Genomic DNA, 22,394 nt, shown 5'->3' on the forward strand with positions numbered 1-22,394 from the left:
ACAACGTTGTATAATATAAACGTTGAATGGGTAATTCGCAACTCGTGTCGATTTAAAACAGTCCCTTTGGTCATGTTTTAATTTCCTACATTTCACACTTGTGTCGTAATGTACTAAAATAAAACCACGTTTTTGGTACCCGATAAATTTATTTCATCCATAACGTCGATAATGTCATTAACAACAAACTAAGTAAACATTGGGTATCCAAAACATTGATTCTCGAATATTTGACTCGCTAGCCTAGAAATTATCGTATCCAATATGTAACATTACATGTATGTATGTAGAGCGTCAGAGGTAATACAAAATACTATGTCTCAATAAACTGATAATTCACTTTGTAAACCCCAGCCTAAATAAATGTGTCAAGAACTAAGAAAATGGTGCCTTTCCCCTTTTTTTTTAACTTTACAAATATCTTTGTTTTAGACAGAACTAAAGTACATTGATAACCGCTAACATTAAAATATAATATTTTAGTCTTTTACCTCTTACTACTACTTCTTGATTTTCAATATCTTATATTTTTTTCTCTATTTATGCACGTCACGATGGCAGAACCTCAAATAAATATTATAGGACATTATAGGACATTATTACACAAATTGACTAAGTCCCACAGTAAGCTCAATAAGGCTTGTGTTGAGGGTACTTAGACAACGATATATATAATACATAAATATTTATAAATACTTAAATACATAGAAAACACCCATGACTCAGGAACAAATATTCATGCTCATCACACGAATAAATGCCCTTACCAGGATTTGAACCCGGGACCATCAGCTTCGTAGGCAGGGTCACTACCCACTAGGCCAAACCGGTCGTCGAACGTAAATAATAAGTATTTTTTTGCTAACACATCAATATAGCTAAAATAAAATTACTATTTAGAACCTAAAGGTAGATAATACTAATACAAAACAAATGTATTATGGTAAACAGTTATTTCATATTAATTGTATTGGAACAGCACTTACATATTGTCTCAACCTTAAATGACAAACAAGAACATAAATAGGAGCTAACTTCAAAAGTACAGAGGTCGCACTAGGGTGACGCACATTGAAAATCTCGAAATATTAAATATATATTTTCAGTATAGATTTCTGATGAAATTTGAAGACACACATTCATATAGTACTACACCTTCCTACATAGATATAAGGAATTACTTTATGGACACATTCTTATGCCATCGATTTATTTTAGAAACTATTTACAGTAATGATAATACATTTTAGATATATTACTCATTTTTTAAACAAACATTACAATAGTAGAGTACAAAAACATAATCACCACTATTTTTTTCCAAAATTAGTAAGTTTTATTTGATATCACAGTATCGTAACATTTTAATTAAGTCGTATTTTTCAAATCATCTTCATAGTGTTGGTACAAATGTATATAACGGGAAACAATCCGAAAGTCTACAACAAGTAACTTAAATGTCGTTTACACGTTCCTGAGGAGTTCGTCCGATGATAGCACGCCGTCCTGTAAACATAGAAAATGATTAAAGTACAAACGATAAAAAAGTTACTATATTTTTCAACCTATATCTATATATAATATTTTATTTCAGGCTCGGTTTTCGGCTCTCATTTTAAAACAATATCTCAATATTTGTACTTATAATAAAATGAGGTATATTTAATCCATGCCTATAATGAATTCAAACGGAGTATATTTTCAGTTACTGAGGTAAAACATTAAAACCATTGCGATGACCATATCTTCCGTCGCAAATAACGCGCGGCGGCCATATCTTTTGTTCCCTTTTAATGTCCTGGCTTTACACCTCTTTAAAGTATCTTGAGTATACTATAAGAGCTAACTAATTAATTAAACGGCTCGTAGTTAACGATGACGTCACTCCAACAAGCCGAGGTGCACTTGTAAGTACGGGAATCAATTTCCCGTACATAGCTTTAGAGCGGGTACTTTCGCTTGGCCGTGCATGCTATGATGGCGTAAAGGATTTAATTAGGTCCCTTATGTGAACTATTCAGCGCTAATTACGACACTATCTGCCCCATTCGAAGAATGAAATATGATAACGATGGGTTCTGGTTTAGATATCGTTTGTATGTCGTATAATTGACAGAAGCAGCTCGATTCGGGCAACCAATGTCACTTTGACGTTAGAAATATCGTACAGATCTTATTGGGATGATAGCGGAATCGAAATAAACGTCAATTTTGACATGTAGTTTGGTTATCGATCTTTTAAAGATCTTAAACGTGTCTTAATCATTCTTCGAATCGGGTCGATTGTCGTTATCGTAAACCTTCCAACTATAGCTCAGAATTAACACTATGGTCCACAAGTTGAACACCTTAATATATACCAAAGTTCTTTTTGGTGATGCCTGAGTTTTATCTTTTATTTATGAAAATATTTGTGCGTTTTCAACCAAAAAGATACTTGTTGTCGGTTGTCAATAAGACGCTATTTCCATAAAGCATATATATATTTTTTATATTATACGACATTATTACACAAATTGACTAAGTCCCACAGAAAGCTCAATAAGGCTTGTGTTGAGGGTACTTAGACAACGATATATATAATATATAAATATTTATAAATACTTAAATACATAGAAAACACCCATGACTCAGGAACAAATATCCATGCTCATCACACGAATAAATGCCCTTACCAGGATTTGAACCCGGGACCATCAGCTTCGTAGGCAGGGTCACTACCCACTAGGCCAAACCGGTCGTCCGGATATTTGAAATCAAAGTTATTGGCAACCGACGATGTGGTAAATTTTAGCTGAAAATGTCACATTTAACCTAACCTTACCTAATTAAAAAATTATATTCACATCTGAACGAAGATATTTAAGTTAGGTTTAGACTTTACGGTACCATTCTTTTGCTATATGCAGTCTATGCTATAAACCTAGGTTTTGTGTTTAACTCTGGGACAAGTTCGTTTAACCTCCGTGCATTGAAACCCTCGCAACGCTAATTATTCCACTATTCGCTTACGAATACGCCTCCAGATGTTAACAGCACGTTACTTCCACAAATTTACGCCATTTATTATAATATATTGAAATAGAAATGCTACGCTCTACGCCGTGCTACGATGCGAAACACTAGGAGCAGCAAACGAAATTTAACATCATTCAATGCTGCTAGCGCGAGCCACGCGCTACCGTGTAGCCGATAACATGGGAAAACCCGTAGGTATATGCAGCGAAAAGCGCCTATGAACATAGAACCCACCTACAGTTCGTTTTTTAGCAGTATAAAAAAAGGTAGACAATCTTGACATCTTTCTTTCTTTGAAACTAGTCTTGTTATTGAAAATTATTGAAAAACGCTTTTAAAAACTACTTTATATGACATATGAAAGCAAAAGAATGTAAATAATTATACATATACACAAATATGTTTTATAATTGGTACATATTTGCTGTGACTCATTTTTTAAAGTGGGTTTAAATAAACAGAAACGTCTAAATCGCTTACCTTCTTTCTAATGGTAAAAATAACGAACTATAGTGGGTCGCTGACGGTGAAAAACAGTCATCAGACAATTTTATTTCCTTACAGACTTACTTTTGTGCAATCGTATATGTCTTTCTGGAATCTATTTATTGTTAATAATGAACTATTCTCTATGTTCATCTTAAAATTATTAAACTATATATTTAAACTCCTTACGACAGATACGTTTAATTGATCTAGTTACGTTCATCATTGGGTCACTGACTTACATATGTGTACCAAATATCACCTCAATTGGTTTCACCGTATCGGAGAAAATACATAAGCTGTAGGTACTGGCAGACAAACACGAGTAATTCTATTACTTCTTTTTTTCCTTTTGATACACGAACTCCTAATAATTGAAATGCAGCGCGTAATATTAAATCGGTGTGATATTTAAAATATAAAATCCATCAATCATTCAGCACAATAAGCTATACAAGTTACATAGTATTGTTTCATTTGTTAACAAACAAACACAGAATATTTAAATATAATTAGTATTCTGAATACGCCTTTGATCCCACATTTCTGAGTAATTATTATTATAATATTAAAATGACCATCCCTCATTCATGGTTCCAGAATAATTTTAATGTGTTACTGCTGTTACGGTTAAATTGGTTTTCATATATGCCCACAGCTACCTAATTAATTTAGTTCTGGATTTTTTCTAATGACGATAGCCATACGTTTATTCAGTTTTAAGCTATGTTCGCGACTCGGTTAACAGCGCGGCTTACGTGGGCCATAACTCGCGAATGCGACGCGCGGCGGCCCAACGGCATTCGGAGATCGCTCACGTAGGAGAATTCCATAGGTATCAAAGGATTGAATTCACCCGCCGCGCCGCGCTGCTTCGCGTTCGCGAGTTATTCGCTCAGGTAAGACACTGCCTAACACAGAGCCACTGGTTTAAATGGATGTTAACTCACTCGCATTGAACTTGTGGACCACTGTTGTGGTATTTACTGGACTTTAGTCGGGTGGCATGGAACGCGATCAATAGGAACATTTATTATACAATATGGCGAAAGTATGTGCATACAAACCTGGTTGATATCCACGAATTTGCGGACCACGGATCGCGCGAAGTCCGGGTTGTTTACGATCTCGTTCACGAACCAATCCAATGGGATGCTGTAAATAATTAAGACACGTTAATTCATCTGATAATAATGTTATGCATACTCGTACAAGTCCTATAATACGAATAAATATTAAAATAGGTAGATTATTCAGCCAATGAATACCTATTGGTAATTAATTTGATTTTTTTACAAATCAAAATCAGTATAACGATTGGACGTAATTAAGGGATAAGGATCAAATGCACACTTCTGTCAAAAGGAAAAGTCATTCAATTAAATGACATTTTTTAAAAGATGGATAAGTTTTGCTTAACTACGTCCTTGAACGTCAGGTTTCAAATAACAAATAAGATTTTTGTGAGAATCTAAAGGTTAATCAAAAAATAAAACAAATCATTCAGAATGAAAAAATCCAACATGATTTATGCTCCACATTTAAAAAAGTTAACAATTGTTAAATTTCAACGTATCTTAAAATTCGAATCGGGCCGTTAGAGAGCGTTAAATTAGTTTACATCTTCAAAAATGTCACATAAACAGCGTGGCGGTCATCTTGTAGGCGTTTTCTCTTTATATGTTCTCGAAACAATACATAATCATTCATCGAAGCATAAAGCTATTACATAAGTATTAAAGTAAGTATATTATGTAACCCTTTAGCGGCTCTTTTATCAAACATGAACCAATTGTTAAAGTATAACAATTTCCCGAAAAGGGAAACCTCGATCTTTTTACCGCCTCGTAAAATTCATTTTATTACGACTGACAACGCGAAAATTTTCGAATGACGCCCCGAAATGGGTTGGGGAAATGGATTTGATACATCAATCAATTCCAAGTGTATGGAAAGAGGTCGTGATGTATTCTAAAATTTGATAATCTGTTATATTTATTTTATCTATTGTTTTCTAATGTCTTGAAACGCTTTAAAAAAAGTATTATTTAAGCCAATTTTAGTAATCGTACACTTAGAACTACATATATAAAATGAATAATTAAAAACAACCTTGACCTTACTAAACATTAAAGAAACATATTCTCATATGTACTCAATCGAAAAACTTTGACTTGAGTTTTTGGGCGTCCGCACGTGCGGCTTGGCGAGATGCATAGGGCGGGTGGGCAGGTTGACGAAATAGTATGAGTAACGCTAACTGGCGCGTACTCGTGCGCCCGCTACGTGCACCCGCGTCAGCTAGCGGACGCCTTTAACGTGGATCGGATCCGCTCAGAATTCCATCGAGTCTTAATCTCCTTAAATGTGGCAAGACAAATGTATCTTAAGACCCATTCGCTCCAAGTCGAGTGAAAGTGTGAAGTGGAGTGTTTATGGGCAGCCTAATCTAATTGGCTCGGTGATAATCTGAACAGTTGGGACTTGAATCACGTTTTGGGACATATGAGACATTTATATGCCTTTTAAGACGATCTTGAGGATTCGGAATCTTTTAACAAAATATTATCTTTGTTGTTTATGCCTATATAAAAACACAAACACCGGCACCAAATGATAGGGGAATATTCACAATTTTTTATACAAAATAATAAAAAAAAACGCAGCGGATATTATTGTATCGTATTTTAACTCGTATGTGAGATTATAAAACATGATATCATGATTCCACAAAGGAACAACTTTAGTTTCAAAGAAAATGTGGTTTAAAACGTACGTCTTTTATGATGAGCAACTTTATATTTCTTAAAGCAAGTCGGTTAGTATTCATGAGCTTCATAACACTTAAGCATGGAGGTATGGTTACAGATGGTGTGATTTTTCTTTTTAGTTAGCTAATGTAAAATGCATTTTTTCAGGGGTCAGCGGGAAATGAAAATACCAATACATTTCTAGTTCAAATTCCGAGTGAAACGATCAAAATTTAAACAAAAATACACGTGGCTCGGTCGTTTAACCAAAATTACGAATGATACAATTCCATACAAATAAAAGGTCATTAGATGAATGACTAATTTACGTGGTAGGAATGGATTCGAGTGGCATTTCTAGTTTACTTCTCTAATTTAAGCTCTGAACTAGTGACATTGCTATATAGTATATTATAACTCGAAACCGTCACATTCAGTGAATAATCCAATCAAAAATTTGACATATCCCACCACTTAGCATCATCCCACCTCATTGTAGTAATCTCGAGTGCAAAAAAATTGAAAGCTTTACATATCGTGTCAAAGCAAAGTTAGCCAGAAGTTAAACAGGCGAGGCTATTAGAGGAAACTCAACAGGTAGATGTCACGTGATAAAGTCTGTGCGGAAAGAGAAGAGTCATAAAATGTATTGGTTCCCTTGTGTTCCACAACTCTTCTCTTTCCTAAATCCTTACGTAATTAGATTGAAGTACTGCCTTTGTTAATTTGGTTCGCACTCCATTAAAGTCACGTGGGTTTGCCTTATTGGACCTTATTCATTTTTAGCACGATGCGAAATTATATTTTACGATTCGTGTTAAAGCAAAATAAGGCGGAAGTTAGGCAGGTGAAGTTATTAGAGGGAACTTTCAACAGGTAGATGTCACGCTTAGGAACGGAAATCTGATAGTTCGGCGAAAGTTTATACAGGTTGAAAACTTTTTAAGTGCGTTGCAGACATCACGCTATTATATACTCGTACCTATACTTCAAAGTATCCTGTTTCTAGGATTTTTTTTTAAATAGAAATACGATTGAAAGTTTAGAATAGGTTACAATAATATGAACGTGTTTCAGTTTAGTAGCTTCTAAAAATGTTTTTTCAGAGACTGAAATGTTTTTTTCTGAAATTTAATTTCTTTACGTAATTGGATTGGGCGACTTTGTTTGTTTTCTTTGTGATCCATTAAAGAAAACGTGTCGCGTGGAAAACCTCCAAATAGACATTAAACAAGAAGATTATGAATATTATTATAATCATGACCAATTTGTCTTATTGAACCGTATATTTAGATGTATTGCAGTAAAAAGCAGTTTTAATTATGGTTTAGGAGAACAATTATTATTAAGGTAAAGTTTTTGAAACAATAAAATATATTAAAAAAAAAGACTGACTCAGGTTTTTTTTTATACTACGTCGGTGGCAAACAAGCATACGGTCCGCCTGATGGTAAGCAGTCTCCATAGCCTATGTACGCCTGCAACTCTAGAGGAGTTACATGCGCGTTGCCGACCCTAAACCCCCACCCCCCTCGTTAAGCTCTGGTAACCTTACTCACCGGCAGGAACACAACACTATGAGTAGGGTCTAGTGTTATTTGGCTGCGGTTTTCTGTAAGGTGGAGGTACTTCCCCAGCTGCTCTATATCTAGAATGACATCCACTGGCTGTACCCTACCACACAAAGCGTGATGAGATTCACAATGCCCATTCCTCTCTTGTGGACGTAGTTTAAGGACGTACCCGGGTCCAAAAATCAGGTTGACTCATATTGCAAATCGTCAATAACAATGCACTATAACGATCGAAATTCTAATCGGATTTGCATAATCAGCTTACCCTAATTGAACTGTATCCTAATTTTAAGCGCCATCCACATCCATTTATAATCCGAGTGTTAACTGACCCAAATTTAAGTGAACACTTAAAACTACCGATTACATTAACATCGTTAATTCATGGTGTACCGGGGATCCGGACTAGTGATGTGCTTTTGCGGAAATAAATTGTAGGAGGGACTATTACTGCCTTTATTTTCTATACGATAACGTATAACAACGCGGCGTTCCGGTAACTGGTGGGGCTGCCCCGCTTCTGTATCGCATGGTGCGCCGGGTGCGAGTCAGCCCCAACTCAATCCTGCGTTTGATAGCCGAGAAGATTGACTACCCACATTTGAGGCATTGTGATGGTATGCACGTTTTTAGAAGTATTTATTATGTCTTACCACTATCTAGGTACCTCTAGAAGCAGTTGCCCTAGTAATTATTTAGTAATAAATTATTTTATTATTAACAGATCTGTTACGTTTGTGGCAAATTTCTTATTTCCCAGTACCTTGAAATCCTTTTTTTGCTTAAGATTCCATAGTAGCTCATTTTAACTTTCGATTCGTGAACGAAAAACACCCACATTCAACTTTGTCATAACAACCTATATTATAAATATTCAACGATATCCTACGAAATTTTAGAAACTGTAATAATATGTGATCTTATCCCTCTTCCCCTGAATGTTGGTTTTTAATTTAAAATATGTTAGTGTACTAAAAACATAGGAATAAGAAAATATCCCCGCGTTACCTACGTTACTCATGTTGATTAAATGCGGGTACCAATTAATCGGGATTAGTACCCGCACCCGACTTATCTATTTAGTGGTCAATATTTCAATGTTAATTAGAGTTCAGGTCCACTTAATTAGATGCGTTCATTCATTAGTTGTCGTGATTACCAATTAATTACCAATCAGAACCAGTTAGGGGTGAACGAATCGGAATTAGGTTGAAAATTAGTGACTAGCCAACACATGGCTACGTTTGAACTGTGGGTGCTATTTATAGAATAGCTTTGCGTTGAGGTGTTAACCGACATTACAGTGCTATTTTTAATTTAATTCAGGCTTCATTTTATACCTACCCTATGCAAAGTCAAACGTATTAATATTGTACCTATTCTTTTTACGCACGTTCCACGCGTACCGTAGGTTACTTGGTTACTAATGAATGAACAATTTTTATTAATGAAATGTCAATCAATTCGGTTATATTCACCATATCTATAATATTTTTCTCCCAGGTATCATCCCCAGGATGAGCGAGGCAAAATGCCGGGACAATGCGAGGAAGAATGGTAACAGTTACCTTTCAAGCTTGTCGTCTTCCATCTCCTGCCCTTCCCTCTCCGGCGCGGCCAGCGTCTCCCAGAAGTTGTCCAAACCGTACACTGCAACAGTAATCAGGCTTAAGCCGACAGCCCATGTTATTGGAAATGACTAGCCCTTGGAGTGGATCGTTAAGTCAATTGAGCCATTATTCCGAAATTTGTTAGACTTATTCTATTCTTGAGAAGATTTTTGCTATAAACTTCAAGATTATTTTTATATCTCTTATTTAAAATGGATGATAGATGCTCTGCTATTTAATTCAGAAAAACAATTCAAACCCCAAAAGAACATTCGTAGTTTGACTTTAACTAAAATAATAAAGTATAATACCTGAGGATTCAGACAAAATGACAATCGTTGATAAAAATGCCAAATTAAATAATGTATGAAAATAGACACATGACTTTTCATAGCATCTGGCATCCAGATATATTTTTTCCCTTCGTTTGACATTTGTCGATGTACAATTGTCATCTTATCAAAATCCAGCCCATACGCGCTGCAATGAATAAATGCTTTACTTTATATATCTGAGTTTGAATATACGGCAGACCTGAACCAATACCTTCTCGAAATGTCGAATCCAGAATGCAATATGTTGAACTTCAACTGCAATGCACATTGCATAGGCGCAAGCTATAATTAACAGATATCTCGAAGTATACATGAGATATTTGGTTTCAGCAAAGCAGTACCTGCCATATCTTTGACAGAAACATTATTAAGGTAACAATGGCTTATTCATGTAGGTAACTTATTAAGCCAAGGTACTCATACAGCAGGTCACAATAAAAGCTATCTTACGAAGCACACTCACGTTGGTAATAATTAGATATTACGTAGTGACCGAAGGTAAAGAACTTACCTATAATAATATATAAATGTAAGATACCTATTTTCAAATACAATAGAAGGAAATACAGTTTTGGGATGAATTTATACGTATGGTATATACATATATTATTGAGAGAAATAATCCAAGCGTCATTATTTTTCGTTTCACCTTTCTAGTGGTTGTTTTATTTGCGAAGGTAATTATTAAAAACACTAGTTTACAAAGTTTTTGTCCTTCGAATGAAACATTTTTTTTCTTAACAATCGAGGTGCACTGAGTTTCAGAAAAATTATAAAAAAAATCTAACACGTCATGTTTCTAAGATATTTAATATTTTTGATAATTTTTTTCAAAAAATAATGTTTACAAAAATATCAAACAAAAAATTAAAAGTGAATTGTCTTAGCTTTTTTCTTGTATTTATTCGTGTCTGTATCTCAAATAACAGACCAGCAATAATCACCTAACATGGCCTGGTTCCAGTATCCTTGATAATTTTGCTCAAAAAATTTCAAATCCTGATGAAAACGCTCTCCATGTTCATCGCTGACTTGTCCGAGGTTCGCAGGGAAGAAATCGAGGTGCGAGTGAAGGAAATGAATTTTAAGAGACATGCTGACACCCATTCGTTGAAAATTATGTAATAAATCAGCAACAAACTGTTGGTAATTTTCATTTTTTTTGTTGCCTAAAAATTCTTGAATAATAAGTCGTAGTGATTTCCAAGCAGAACTCTCAATATCAGAAAGGTTGTTTTCAAATACCCCATCTTTTAAGAGTTTGTTGATTTGCGGTCCGATAAAAACACCTTCTTTCAGTTTAGCCTGAGAAAGATTGGGAAAAATAGAGCATGAATGCTTAAAAGCTACACTAGTTTTATCTAGTTTGATTCCGTTATGGGATATCCTTTTTTAGATATTATAAATTCACCACAAACATAACAAAAACGATCAGAATGAACTTTACACAACCTTTTTGACATTATTAAAACAAGTATTTATTTAACTGAACACTGCACAGCATCAAAATTTTAAAATAAAATCGAAACCAACTTATGAGTAGTTTAAAATAAGATGTTATAAGAACTTGATTTATAGACGTGATAGAAATAAAACAAATATATGTTTGCGTTTAGTTATTACTACTAAATACATCGATATGGAATTCATTGAAAGGACATAGCTTTTATTTTAATTTGTAAACTAGTGAAATTAAAAGTCCACTGAGTTAAGGTTTTAAGTAAAAATTCAATTCTGTTCGTTGGCGATATATATGAATACACTTTTTATCGTTATTTTTCTTCAGAAACAGAATCTAAAGTTAAAAATATTAAAAACAGCGGTACCTACACTAAAAAAAATGTGTAATAAATTTGTTGAAGTATGATTTTGTAAAGATGAAAAACACTCCTTGATGTTAACGAAAAATAAGAATACTTTAAGACAGTTTTTCATAATAGCCCTTGTTACTTGGTGTGTTGTGTATACATTGCTTTATCCCAATGCCCGTATTTTCCGCGCGTTCCGATTCAACTTTTAACTAGGTGTCGCCTTGTAATAAGATAGCGGATTTAATGAAATTGCCGCGAGCGAGATAAAGTTTTCATTGGTATCCTTTACAATCAGCGTTGTTTTAATGAATATATAAACTTTTTTAACTTTGATTTTTGTGTATAAGGGAGATGTAGATTAGGGAGCTGGAAGGGGTAGACCTCGGCGGACTTTCTCTAATCAAATTGTGGAAATTCTGAAGAAAGGTCAGGTCAAGAGAACGCTAACCCTGCGAGCGTGTATGAGGAATGAAAGTACCTAAAGGAAGCGAAAGAGGTATATCAGGACGTAGCAAGTGGGAATCCGCGGTCTCTGCATACCCCTCCGAAAAATAGGCGTGATTATATGTATGTTTGCATAGGCTGTTTTGTAAATTCTAAATAACAACATCACGGAATACTTAAGGCAGGGTACACAATTGTCAGTAAAAATATTAACTTCACAATATTTTTCTAAAAAATATGGTAAGATTTATACAAGGTTTTAAGCTGACGTCAATCAGTTTGTCGATAAAGGTTGGTGCAACCGAACGTTAGTAGTAACCAAGTTTAGAAGAAAACGAATAAATATAAATATTATGAGACAACTTTACACAGGTCGACCTAGTCCCACAGTAATCTCATCAAGGCTCATGTTGTATGTACTAGACTACCATATATATAATATATAGTTATATATAAATACTTACATACATAGAAAACATCCACAACTCAGATTAAGGAACAAATAATTGTGATAAACAGACAAATAGATGCCATTACCAGGATTCGAACCCGTGCCCTCCTGTTTCATAGGCAGGGTCACTACCTACTAGGCCGTCAAAATAACTAAATCTAAAATCATACCTAACTATATATTTTTATTTAGTAAAATATATAATAATATGAGTTAAAAGCGTTCAATGCATAAATAGAAAACGCACATGGAATTACGAAGTCATGTAAACTGCTTAAACAAGTTGTCTAGGTACAGTCGACGTCAAAGACATGTTTACACATTAGCACCATACTCCTTTGTAATAATGAGAAAAATGTACTTAAACATATGTGTCGCTTATCATAACGACGAGACTTGCTTGTATCTTTACCGACTTACGAATAACCTGTCAAAGCGTCCTTATGGCAAGCGACAAAGTGGGACTTTTTGCTTGGAAACGACACATATCTTTGACGTCGACTGTAAATGCATTACCTGCGGTAGTTTTCAATATAAACAATTGCTTTAATGCTGTACACGCATAATAATGTGGATATATCAACCACTTTTATTAATGAGTGCATTAATGTACTATTATTAAGCGACATTCATGTCTATCTGACAAGTAGGATCTGTATCATTGCACTGGACTCAATAAAATGTTTCAGCTGAAATAAAAGACACAATAATATACATAAGCACATAAACTTAAACTATATATTTTATACGAGCGTCATATTGATCAATTTTAGTATACAATTTGCAATCCTGGAAATATAACAGGACGAAACATTTAAAACAACACTTAGCATTTAGTATATTATTCACAAAACTCATATCCTGATTGTCCTGTGTCCTTAAAAGCAGTGAAATCATTGTCATAATAGACTTTAATTAAATAGACGTGGAGAAAACAACTATTAATGACTATATTTTTTAAAACAGTAGTCAATATGGATAAGTGTGGCTGCAGGATAAGTATGGCTGCGGGATAAGTGTGGCATGGCCTTCAAAATGGGGCCCGTTTACACTTTGATTAGTGTTTATTGCGAGTTCATGTATACATTTGCTATTTGCCACTTGCGTTTAGTGGCTAATGTATGAACTCGCAATAAACACTTAGCAAAATGTAAACAGGCCCTAATGTAAAGGTCGGCCACACTTATCCCGCAGGCACGCTTATCCATATTGACCTAAAGTTTATCCTTTATTTTGAGACTTAAATATAATAGCACACAGATAACACGTCAAAATCAACCCCCAGATTGCACGTGGGGTTAGAGCCGTCTCTTATGGCTGTTTATATAGTGTAAACATCGTATTCATTTACTGATATAATGGATCGTGAGCTTAGCTCGAAGCGGAGCATTACCTCGCTTGTTCGGCATTTTTCGCTTGCCGTAGCCGACGGCAACATTAATTTTGTTATCAGGCTTGAAATCCGTTCTTCTTTGTCTCTTTTCTTCTTCTGTTACAGCAACCATTAATGTTTAAATTATTGAGAAGTCATTTTATATAAATATGATAGAAAAACGTAAACATAGTTTAACTAAATCATATTGACAAAGTTTATTATATCATAAGTTTGAATTATTTGTAATGGTAAAAACGTAATAGAGTTTATACACAGTTATCTAACTGTAAATTTATATTAAATTTTACTCTAAAATGATTGTAAAAAACCTACTTCCTCCTAATAACAATAGTCCAATCGCTCGATATTATTCACACCACTCAGTCTTACTTTAATACGAAGCGCTTTATTTTTCAAAAAGCAGACATAAAGCTATATTTTAAACATTGCGCTTCAAGGCCTAAAGGCCAGATCACACAAGCTGCATGTGCGTAAACGTGCACGTGCATGTACGCAAAAATGTTGGAGCCACGTCAGGCAAGCGGTGTGCCGTATCTCATATGGATCTGTATATTACATACAACGTGCATGCCTACACACACGCATCCGTTGTGCACAGGCGTTAAACCACGATACCGCTGACGTTTACCTTCCTCAGCGGTCTCATCACTCCGTTTGCCGAAGCTCCGAGCCACCATCATTAAGTTCTTGGGGTTAAAGCGCCTGGGCTCTGTCGAAAACATTTTTATAAGCACTTCCATTTGTCTATATGTGGAAGTTATAAAATTGAAACCAGTCGATATGGTTTTACATAGTAGGTACAGTTTTTGCGCCAGACACATTTTGTTATTTTCACAGACAGAAAACCTCAACTACGGAGCACATAAGACAATCACCACACATCAGCGCTTCCCTACAATAAAGTATAGGAACACCATCTTAGAATTATAGGTATAAATAAATTTGCATCTATGTGTGGCGACCTCATGCTCTTTGTAAAAGCTTCATAGTGTGTATAGTCTGTGTAGACTGTTTTCACAACAACACAGAGTTATGCAAGTGTAGTCAATTATCTGTTATCCATTGACTTGCTTGATATTAAAAAAAAAAACCTATTATCCTTATTTTTTCATGTAGATGCACTATGTGAAACTGCCAGTAATTTAGCGCACAGAATAAACAAGAGCAGTATAATAACAAAAACTCACTGACCATTTGTAGACCTTATCTCGTAGCAATAAGATTAACAAATGATCACTTAAATGTGTTAACGATGCTTATGTCCACGAAATATTGTGGAATTGCAATGGTACGTTCAGGGTACATAGCCGACATGCCATTCGTTTACGCTCCGTAGCGAACGAAACGCAGCTGTCACTGTCGCACTAATATAAAAGAGCGATAGAGAGAAACAAAGCGTTTCGTTATCGTAGCGGAAGCGATTGTCACCTTGGCTAGGCAACCCGGTTATTCACTGTAATCACTGTAGGTCCCGGAAAGTTCTCAACTTTGTTATAAACATATTTTTATCTTATATCGGAAACAGAATACCAATAAATTAAATTTTTAACCCCAATCTTCCCTCATAATGCTTTTACTGCTTGGCCAAGAGAGCCATCCTTCAAAATAATTACAATGAATATTACAAAGTTAAGAAACTTCTCGGAACAGAACAATTTAGACGTCATATTATAAGTAGATGTCTTAATTTAGATCCGTCACAAAGATCCTTATACTTATCAACAACATAATATATCTCAATAAGCAAAAGTTTCATAGTCTTCGAAACTCAAAGCACCATTTAACACTTTATATTTTATAATACAAGGATACCTTCAGGTTCCATTTCTGGCGTTCTTTTTCCAAAATCCCTGGCGGTACCTACCGGTGCCGAACTTTTGAATATATATGTAGTGCGACTGGATCGTTCCGGTACAAATTGGTCTTGCGTGTCCCCTAATAATAAACAGGTTTAAAAATAACAATAGATAATACAAACCGTAAACAGCAAGATCATTTTTAGTCCATTTTTTTACGGACTTAAAAAAATTAAAGGTGTATAGTACGCCGGACTTTTTCCTATTTGTATCAACAATTACTTAAAGATGCGTTATACTTTTTACACCTTTAAGCTCACTTAGACAAACATCGCAATATTGTATCTATCAAAAATATTGATAGGTACAGCGAAACAGTTCACAAAGCCTAGCACGACCATGTTTTTTCAGAATAATATTAAGCACCAGCACAGTTAATCTTCAGGTCAGTTCGAAGATTAGGTAATGATTTTAATATTCAGGTCCCTCATAATAACTGAGGCAATTCCATAGAATTATGTAAGCGAAAAAACAATAACCGAGTATGTCCTTAAGTTTAGATAGGAAGCAATTGTTTTTGTTGGCTTGTCCAAGCGTTTTTAAGCTTCCATTTATTTCACTGTAAGAATAATGACGTAAGAATACCTTCGGATTCTCTGTCTGTCCTTTTTCCAAAACCTCTAGCCAAAATGACTGGTACAGAACTTTTAAATGTTGGCCCTCGGTTAGAACGCTCTAGAACGTCGATGTCACCTAACACTAAATAAAGATTATGAGTATCTTAAAGTAACAACGATAATATTTATTTAGCTACTCGAAACAGCAATGTGAATATATTTGTTTGTGTGGAGTTACGAAGCTGAATAATGTCCTGACTACTGCTAAACCTAGTGGTTTAGCAGGAGTCACTTGAGTTTGTAAGTAAGGATGTTTACTTATATAGTTAAACTGTTACTTATGAAGTGAATTAGAAAAGCTTCAAGTCAAATTTGAAGACAACTCATTCAAAACGAAATAATCTTTCAGGATAGGACGAATACAGACTTTCCCTAAGCGCTGCTTTTAAATAGTTAGTAAATACTTATATTAGAAAAATATCTAGAGTTTACAAAACATGTAAAGCACTCTCAAGCACAGTTCATTTTTTCCAGTAGAATACCTTCGTGTTCCATTTTTGTGGTTCTTTTCCCATAACCATACGCAAGGTTTACCGACTGAGGCCTAAAGGTTGGCGTCCGATAGCTACGCTGCAACGGAGTTTGGTCTCGATCTTCGCCTAACAATGAACTACAGTTAATCTATATATACTTAGTAAGATACAAATAGCAATTCAACCTTTAGCATACCTGTAGCGGTACTCTTCGAGGGTACTTTTAGGGCTATAGATATTATTTGAAGTAGTTAAGAGCTATAAGAAACCAGTCATAATGGGTTTTGTGCTAATAACAATTTTGAAATCCTTGTAGGAACTTTACAAGCATTTTGCACATAGGTATTCCTGGAGAGAAGTTTTCAACACCTGAACGAAGAAACAAGCAAAGATATAAGCAACAACGTCTGACGATAAAAAAACCTTTTAAAGGTTAATTGTATAGGTTTAAAAATATTCATCGAGAAAACCAGTCTTAGTTCTCGACTCAAAGCACCATCAATCACTTCCAATTATTTTCCCCATAAAGGGTACCTTCTTGTTCTATTTCTGGTGTTCTTTTTCCGAAGTCTCTTGCGTAATTATTGCTCGACGAACTGTGGAATGTTGGCGTACGGTAGGTGCGTTCCAGCGACGTTTGATCTCGAATTTCGCCTTAACAACGAATTAGGGTTAAAACAAAATGTGTAAAATATTACTCAAAAACATTAATAGGAGACAGTTACTTTTAACTAGTAATAGTATTCATTTAACACATCCGATACAGATAATAATTATACACATTTTCGCATGATTAGGGCAGCAATTTGAATCTACGGGTATTTCCGAATTTTACAAAAAAGCTACAAAATCCAGTCGACATGGTTTTGATATGTAACTAAAATAACCAACCATCAATAGTATATTATCTAAAATTTATAAGCGACACGGCGGTGGTGTAGTTCACTCTGAAGCTCTTTTTGTATTGGTTTAAAAAAGTATGAAGTATATTCGAGAATCGGGTGTCCGGGTTCAGTTCTCGAAATATCCAAAGCGCCATCAAACACTTCTTTTTACGTAACCCATAATGGGTACCTTCTTGTTCCATTTCTGGAGTTCTTTTTCCAAAGTCTCTTGCGTAATGCTGAGCTGGGCTCTTGTATGTCGGTGTTGCGCGGTAGGTACGCTCTGGTGGGGTTTGGCCACTGACATCTCCTAATAATGAGTGAAGATTAAACACAAGCTTGATTAGATTAATTTTATTATCTGCAGGAAACACAAACTACGCTTATTGTATTGTGGAGTCGGAAAAAGTAATTTCGCTCGACTCAGTAGCAATCTAAGTTGGTTGTTCATTATTGTCTTTGAGCTGGGTTAGTGATACCTGCTTATAAATAGTTGCAAGAAAAAGTAAAATACCGATTTGCTTTTAACAATACGTTTAGTAAGGATAAGGATTTTAAATAAGGATGTAGGTATCTAAGTTATATTTACATTATAAAAGTAATCTTCAGTCCAATTAAATGCTTATAGTCATAAATAACTAACAAAAATAATAATAATATCTTATTGCGGAAAATCCAATAGAGAAACAAATGTCCCACAATTACAAAAAATGTATTCAACGATTTTTTACGGCCAGATTAGACATTTAAAGATACGTCAAGCATTAACTAAAGATACGATATGGATTACAGATGTCAGTGTCAAAAGTGACGTTTTTATTTGAAGAATGGAATCCATCCAAATCCATGTCCAATCCATATCGTATCTTTAGGAAATTTTTGACGTATATAAAGTTCGAATCGGGCCGTTACTCGAACAAAACAATTTCATAGATCATTTGAATCTCAATGGAAGGTAGGTATTTAGACGACATGAAAAGGCTAAGTATTGTCAATTCACTGCAAATTATGCGACCCGTTAGACTCATGGTTGGTTGTTGTATAACTTCCAAAACTAGATGAATATCTCGTCCGCCAGTTTATAGATATGCTAATAGATCGCTTATTAAATTCCTGGTATTTTGCTTGGAAGATGTTTTGCAATGAGTGTATTTGAATTCAAAAGGTGCTAAAAGGGTTACTTGCTTCTTTTATGAGCAGGTGTTTTGTTATGTTAATATAGTATTGATAGAGTAAAGTACAATTTTGGCTCATTTGTCACCTTATAAAAACAGTAGAGATTTTGAATATGTGTAACATACTGAAAGCTCTAGTAGTAAATACAATTTAAAACGACAGGTACCTATTTTTAAACTGTTACAAGATCAAATTCGTTTGTGATATCGAAGATAAAACTTTTTTCAAGACACGTACTTGTTTCAGAACATTTATGTGAATATATATTATATTCATAAAAAAGGCGTACCTATTAAGAAAAAAAAACCCATTGAACATAAATATTTATTAATTCTTAGCTTCCGCACATGTAGTGTTGCCTAACTACTAACTACGCTTTAGAGTGAGTACGTCCACGTACTTTAGATCACGTAGCGTCAAATGCACATACAAGATTCAAGCTCCTTTGAGCGTTCCAGCAGTTTGGCATTGTAGGTGGAATAGCACGAACTATTTCGAAATCGTGAATGTTCGATTTGGTTCCACACCGCAGCTTTACATGTAATTTCGTTGAGCTTATTCGTGTTAGAATAGCAGAATGCAGTAACAGGATCTTCTGATTTTAACGGCAGTTAACGACGTTGACTGAAGTGGTGTGTAGAATTACTTTATGATAATAAATTGGCAGCAACAACAAAAATAAAAATAAATGAAAAGGAGCCAAATTATGAATATTAAAGTAATGTAACGTTGTTTCTTGAAAAGTATAGGATTATAGTGAATTTCTTCTGCCACAAAATGTGGAAGATCGTGTCGATCTCGTTTCAGTCTTGTTATCCATCAAAATCGGTGTCCCCATAGGCCATTGTCATATGAAATAGACACAAAGGCCAATGATGATTAAATTTATCTATAATTCTGTACCATAATGCGGTAATCACATTACAAATTCGTTCGCAAACTTCACTCCATCTAAATCTAGATTACCACTTTACATATATAATTTTGAAACAACAGGAGTTATTAGTATAAAAAAGGAAAACCTGACTGCTTACATTATATTTTTGAAATGGCCTTTTCACTAGCTTTCGTTCAATATAAATATTGCAATTAATTTTAAGGGCGCTATTTTCAAAATTTAAAGCCCATGTTCTACCATAGTTCTAACGAATTCATCGACACCACATAAGTCAAAAACCGTCTAGCCGTTTGGGCTGTAGGGCGTGCCAAAGAAATTAACAAACTTCACTAGAAAAACATTACCCTCCTGACGCAATCAGATAAAAAGGCGATATCTCGAGAAATTGTCGAAAAATTATATTTGAAATGGATTTACCATAGGAAATTGTTGTAGGCTTATAGCATATTTCCATGACAAACATAGTGAGATTGCGTCAGTTTTTCATGTATGAACAGGAATTCCATTTGACTTACAAACATTATGCGGAAAGAAACAAAGTTCTTACACAAACTTTGGAAATTGCAAGTCTTACACTACTGAAGTTTCAGTCATTCATTGTCGTTAGGTGGATAGAATATTGTGCTATTAATCTCGGTTAAGCACAACTTTTAGAATCAACCTCCAATGGCGGATGAGAAAAATGTAGCGGGGAAAACTCCTTAAAAATGTAGACTTAACAAATGCATATTTTAAGTCATAGATTAGGAATGTTCGATAACAAATTAAGGCCATTTTGTATTATTAAAAACGTTCATCTTCAGCATCATCTGTAAAATATCTACACACATTCTTGATATCAGTTGCTTATTGATCATTTGTTTCAGTTCTTAATCTAGGCCGAATTGGTAGTATTATGTACTCTGCGACACCGCACTTAAGAACCATATGTTACATTCAAAAACTCATCTATTTTTTACCATATACTCAACAAAAGTGTATGGACACAAACTGGTTTTGTCAATGTGGCATACGATTTTTATGCATTACACAATCTACTTATGTTCTAATTTCTTAACAAGTGTTCCTAGTTACAATTTTTAATTTTTGTTGGAATATTTACATAAATCCATTACATCTTTTATCACAAAGTATATATGACACAGCTAAACAAGACTCACGTTCACTCCTAGTAGAAACCCTGCCGCGTTTCCCGAAGCCCCTCGCCGTCATCATCTCGAGGTTCTTGAAGCCCCTGGTGGGGCGTTGCTGCTTGGCGCGTGCGATGCGTGTGTCCGGCGCACCGTCGGAGAGGACGCAGAAGGCTGCGACTACCAGGAGGAGTTGCATGGGGATGCTCATGTTGTTGTCTGTTAAAAAAAAAAAACTTTTGAAAATTAGTTCTCATTTCTATGCGTTCAGGCAATTCTGAATGCCGCTTTAAATATATAATAAAATTATATGGGGTTTTAATGCCTTATTATAGCTTTTTTACAGCAAATTGTAGCTTTCTAGCACTAACGATTACGGAACAAAGCCACGGATGGACAGTGTTGGCCGAAACGTTAATGCAATTGACAATTAACCATTACAAATTGAACCGAAAACTTTAATCCTTCGGTATGGTTTACGGTTAAATTTATGGTTAAAGGTCAATTCTAATTAACGTTCAGTCAACACTGCGGATGGACAGACAGACGGATGACATGGCGAAACTATAACGGTTTCTAGTCGAATATAGAACTCTAAAAATGAAGCTCTAATATCGATAATATTACATATAATTTCTTTGCCATCACCTGCTAACTTTCAAACTTGTTAAGACGAAGAAAGTTTCTAACTAAAACATCATAAAGCTACCATAAAATTGTTGAAATATTCGTAAAAAATGAATACGATGAGCCTTGTAAATTGTTCTAACTTTTCCGGACTGTGTAAAGTACAACATAACGAGGCACTCTAAGTTTTACGAGATGGAACTAATGTGCGGTGTCAATGGGAGACGGTAAAGGTACTGTTCAGATTCAAACTACACCAAAATTACTATAGCAGTTATCCAGGCAGCAATAGATTTTCGGGAAGTCGGCATCGCGTTCCAAAACTGCTACAGTCGACTGCATTTCTGCAAAAAATCTTTAAAAAATGTAGTTTTTTCTAGAAAATTATATTAATTTAGACATTTGCGGCAGTAATGCAGTCGGCAGCATTACTGCAGCAGAATTTCAATGCCATAATATTATCGACAGTATTCCTGACGCAAATGTCAAAATTCTGGGCAGCAACATCGATTTTGTAATAACTACTGCGAAAGAAATGCTGGAGCAGTCTGAATCCGAACGGTACCTTAAGGCGCGCTAACTAGCGATCACACACCGTATTTCGTTTTAGTTGACTTGCGGTGCCTAATCTAAAAGCATGTCCATATAATTGAATATAATTATTATCATTCGTAAACACAAACGAGACTACGAGTATTAGAGTTGCTACTACACCCTTAAGGGACAGAACATAGATTATGGCAATGCGATGAAATTAAATACATTATTAAAATACATTACTGACAGCATACTAAAAGAAATCTACGTAATTTAGTTGGGTTCGTTGTGGCCAGGCAAGCTTTGGTGGGGAGCAACAAG

The 22,394-nt window shown here is 34.9% G+C and overlaps 1 protein-coding gene across 1 annotated transcript in view; it reads right to left on the reverse strand.

Moving 5' to 3' along the window:
* Positions 1-877: 877 nt before the first annotated feature.
* LOC133523393 (allatotropins-like) overlaps positions 878-22,394 on the reverse strand; it is a 96,028-nt gene continuing 74,511 nt past the window's right edge. Inside the window, exons 2-9 of the mRNA XM_061858936.1 lie at positions 20,940-21,128; positions 17,896-18,015; positions 16,317-16,331; positions 14,504-14,584; positions 13,873-13,968; positions 9,397-9,478; positions 4,572-4,659; positions 878-1,506 (exon numbers count right to left, since the gene is read on the reverse strand). Coding sequence (XP_061714920.1) covers positions 1,465-1,506; positions 4,572-4,659; positions 9,397-9,478; positions 13,873-13,968; positions 14,504-14,584; positions 16,317-16,331; positions 17,896-18,015; positions 20,940-21,120 — 705 coding nt within the window. The 5' untranslated portion in view covers positions 21,121-21,128 and the 3' untranslated portion in view covers positions 878-1,464. The remainder of the gene's footprint in view (positions 1,507-4,571; positions 4,660-9,396; positions 9,479-13,872; positions 13,969-14,503; positions 14,585-16,316; positions 16,332-17,895; positions 18,016-20,939; positions 21,129-22,394) is intronic.

The sequence above is a fragment of the Cydia pomonella genome, chromosome 12, assembly GCF_033807575.1.
Source record: "Cydia pomonella isolate Wapato2018A chromosome 12, ilCydPomo1, whole genome shotgun sequence".
NCBI lineage: Eukaryota > Metazoa > Arthropoda > Insecta > Lepidoptera > Tortricidae > Cydia > Cydia pomonella.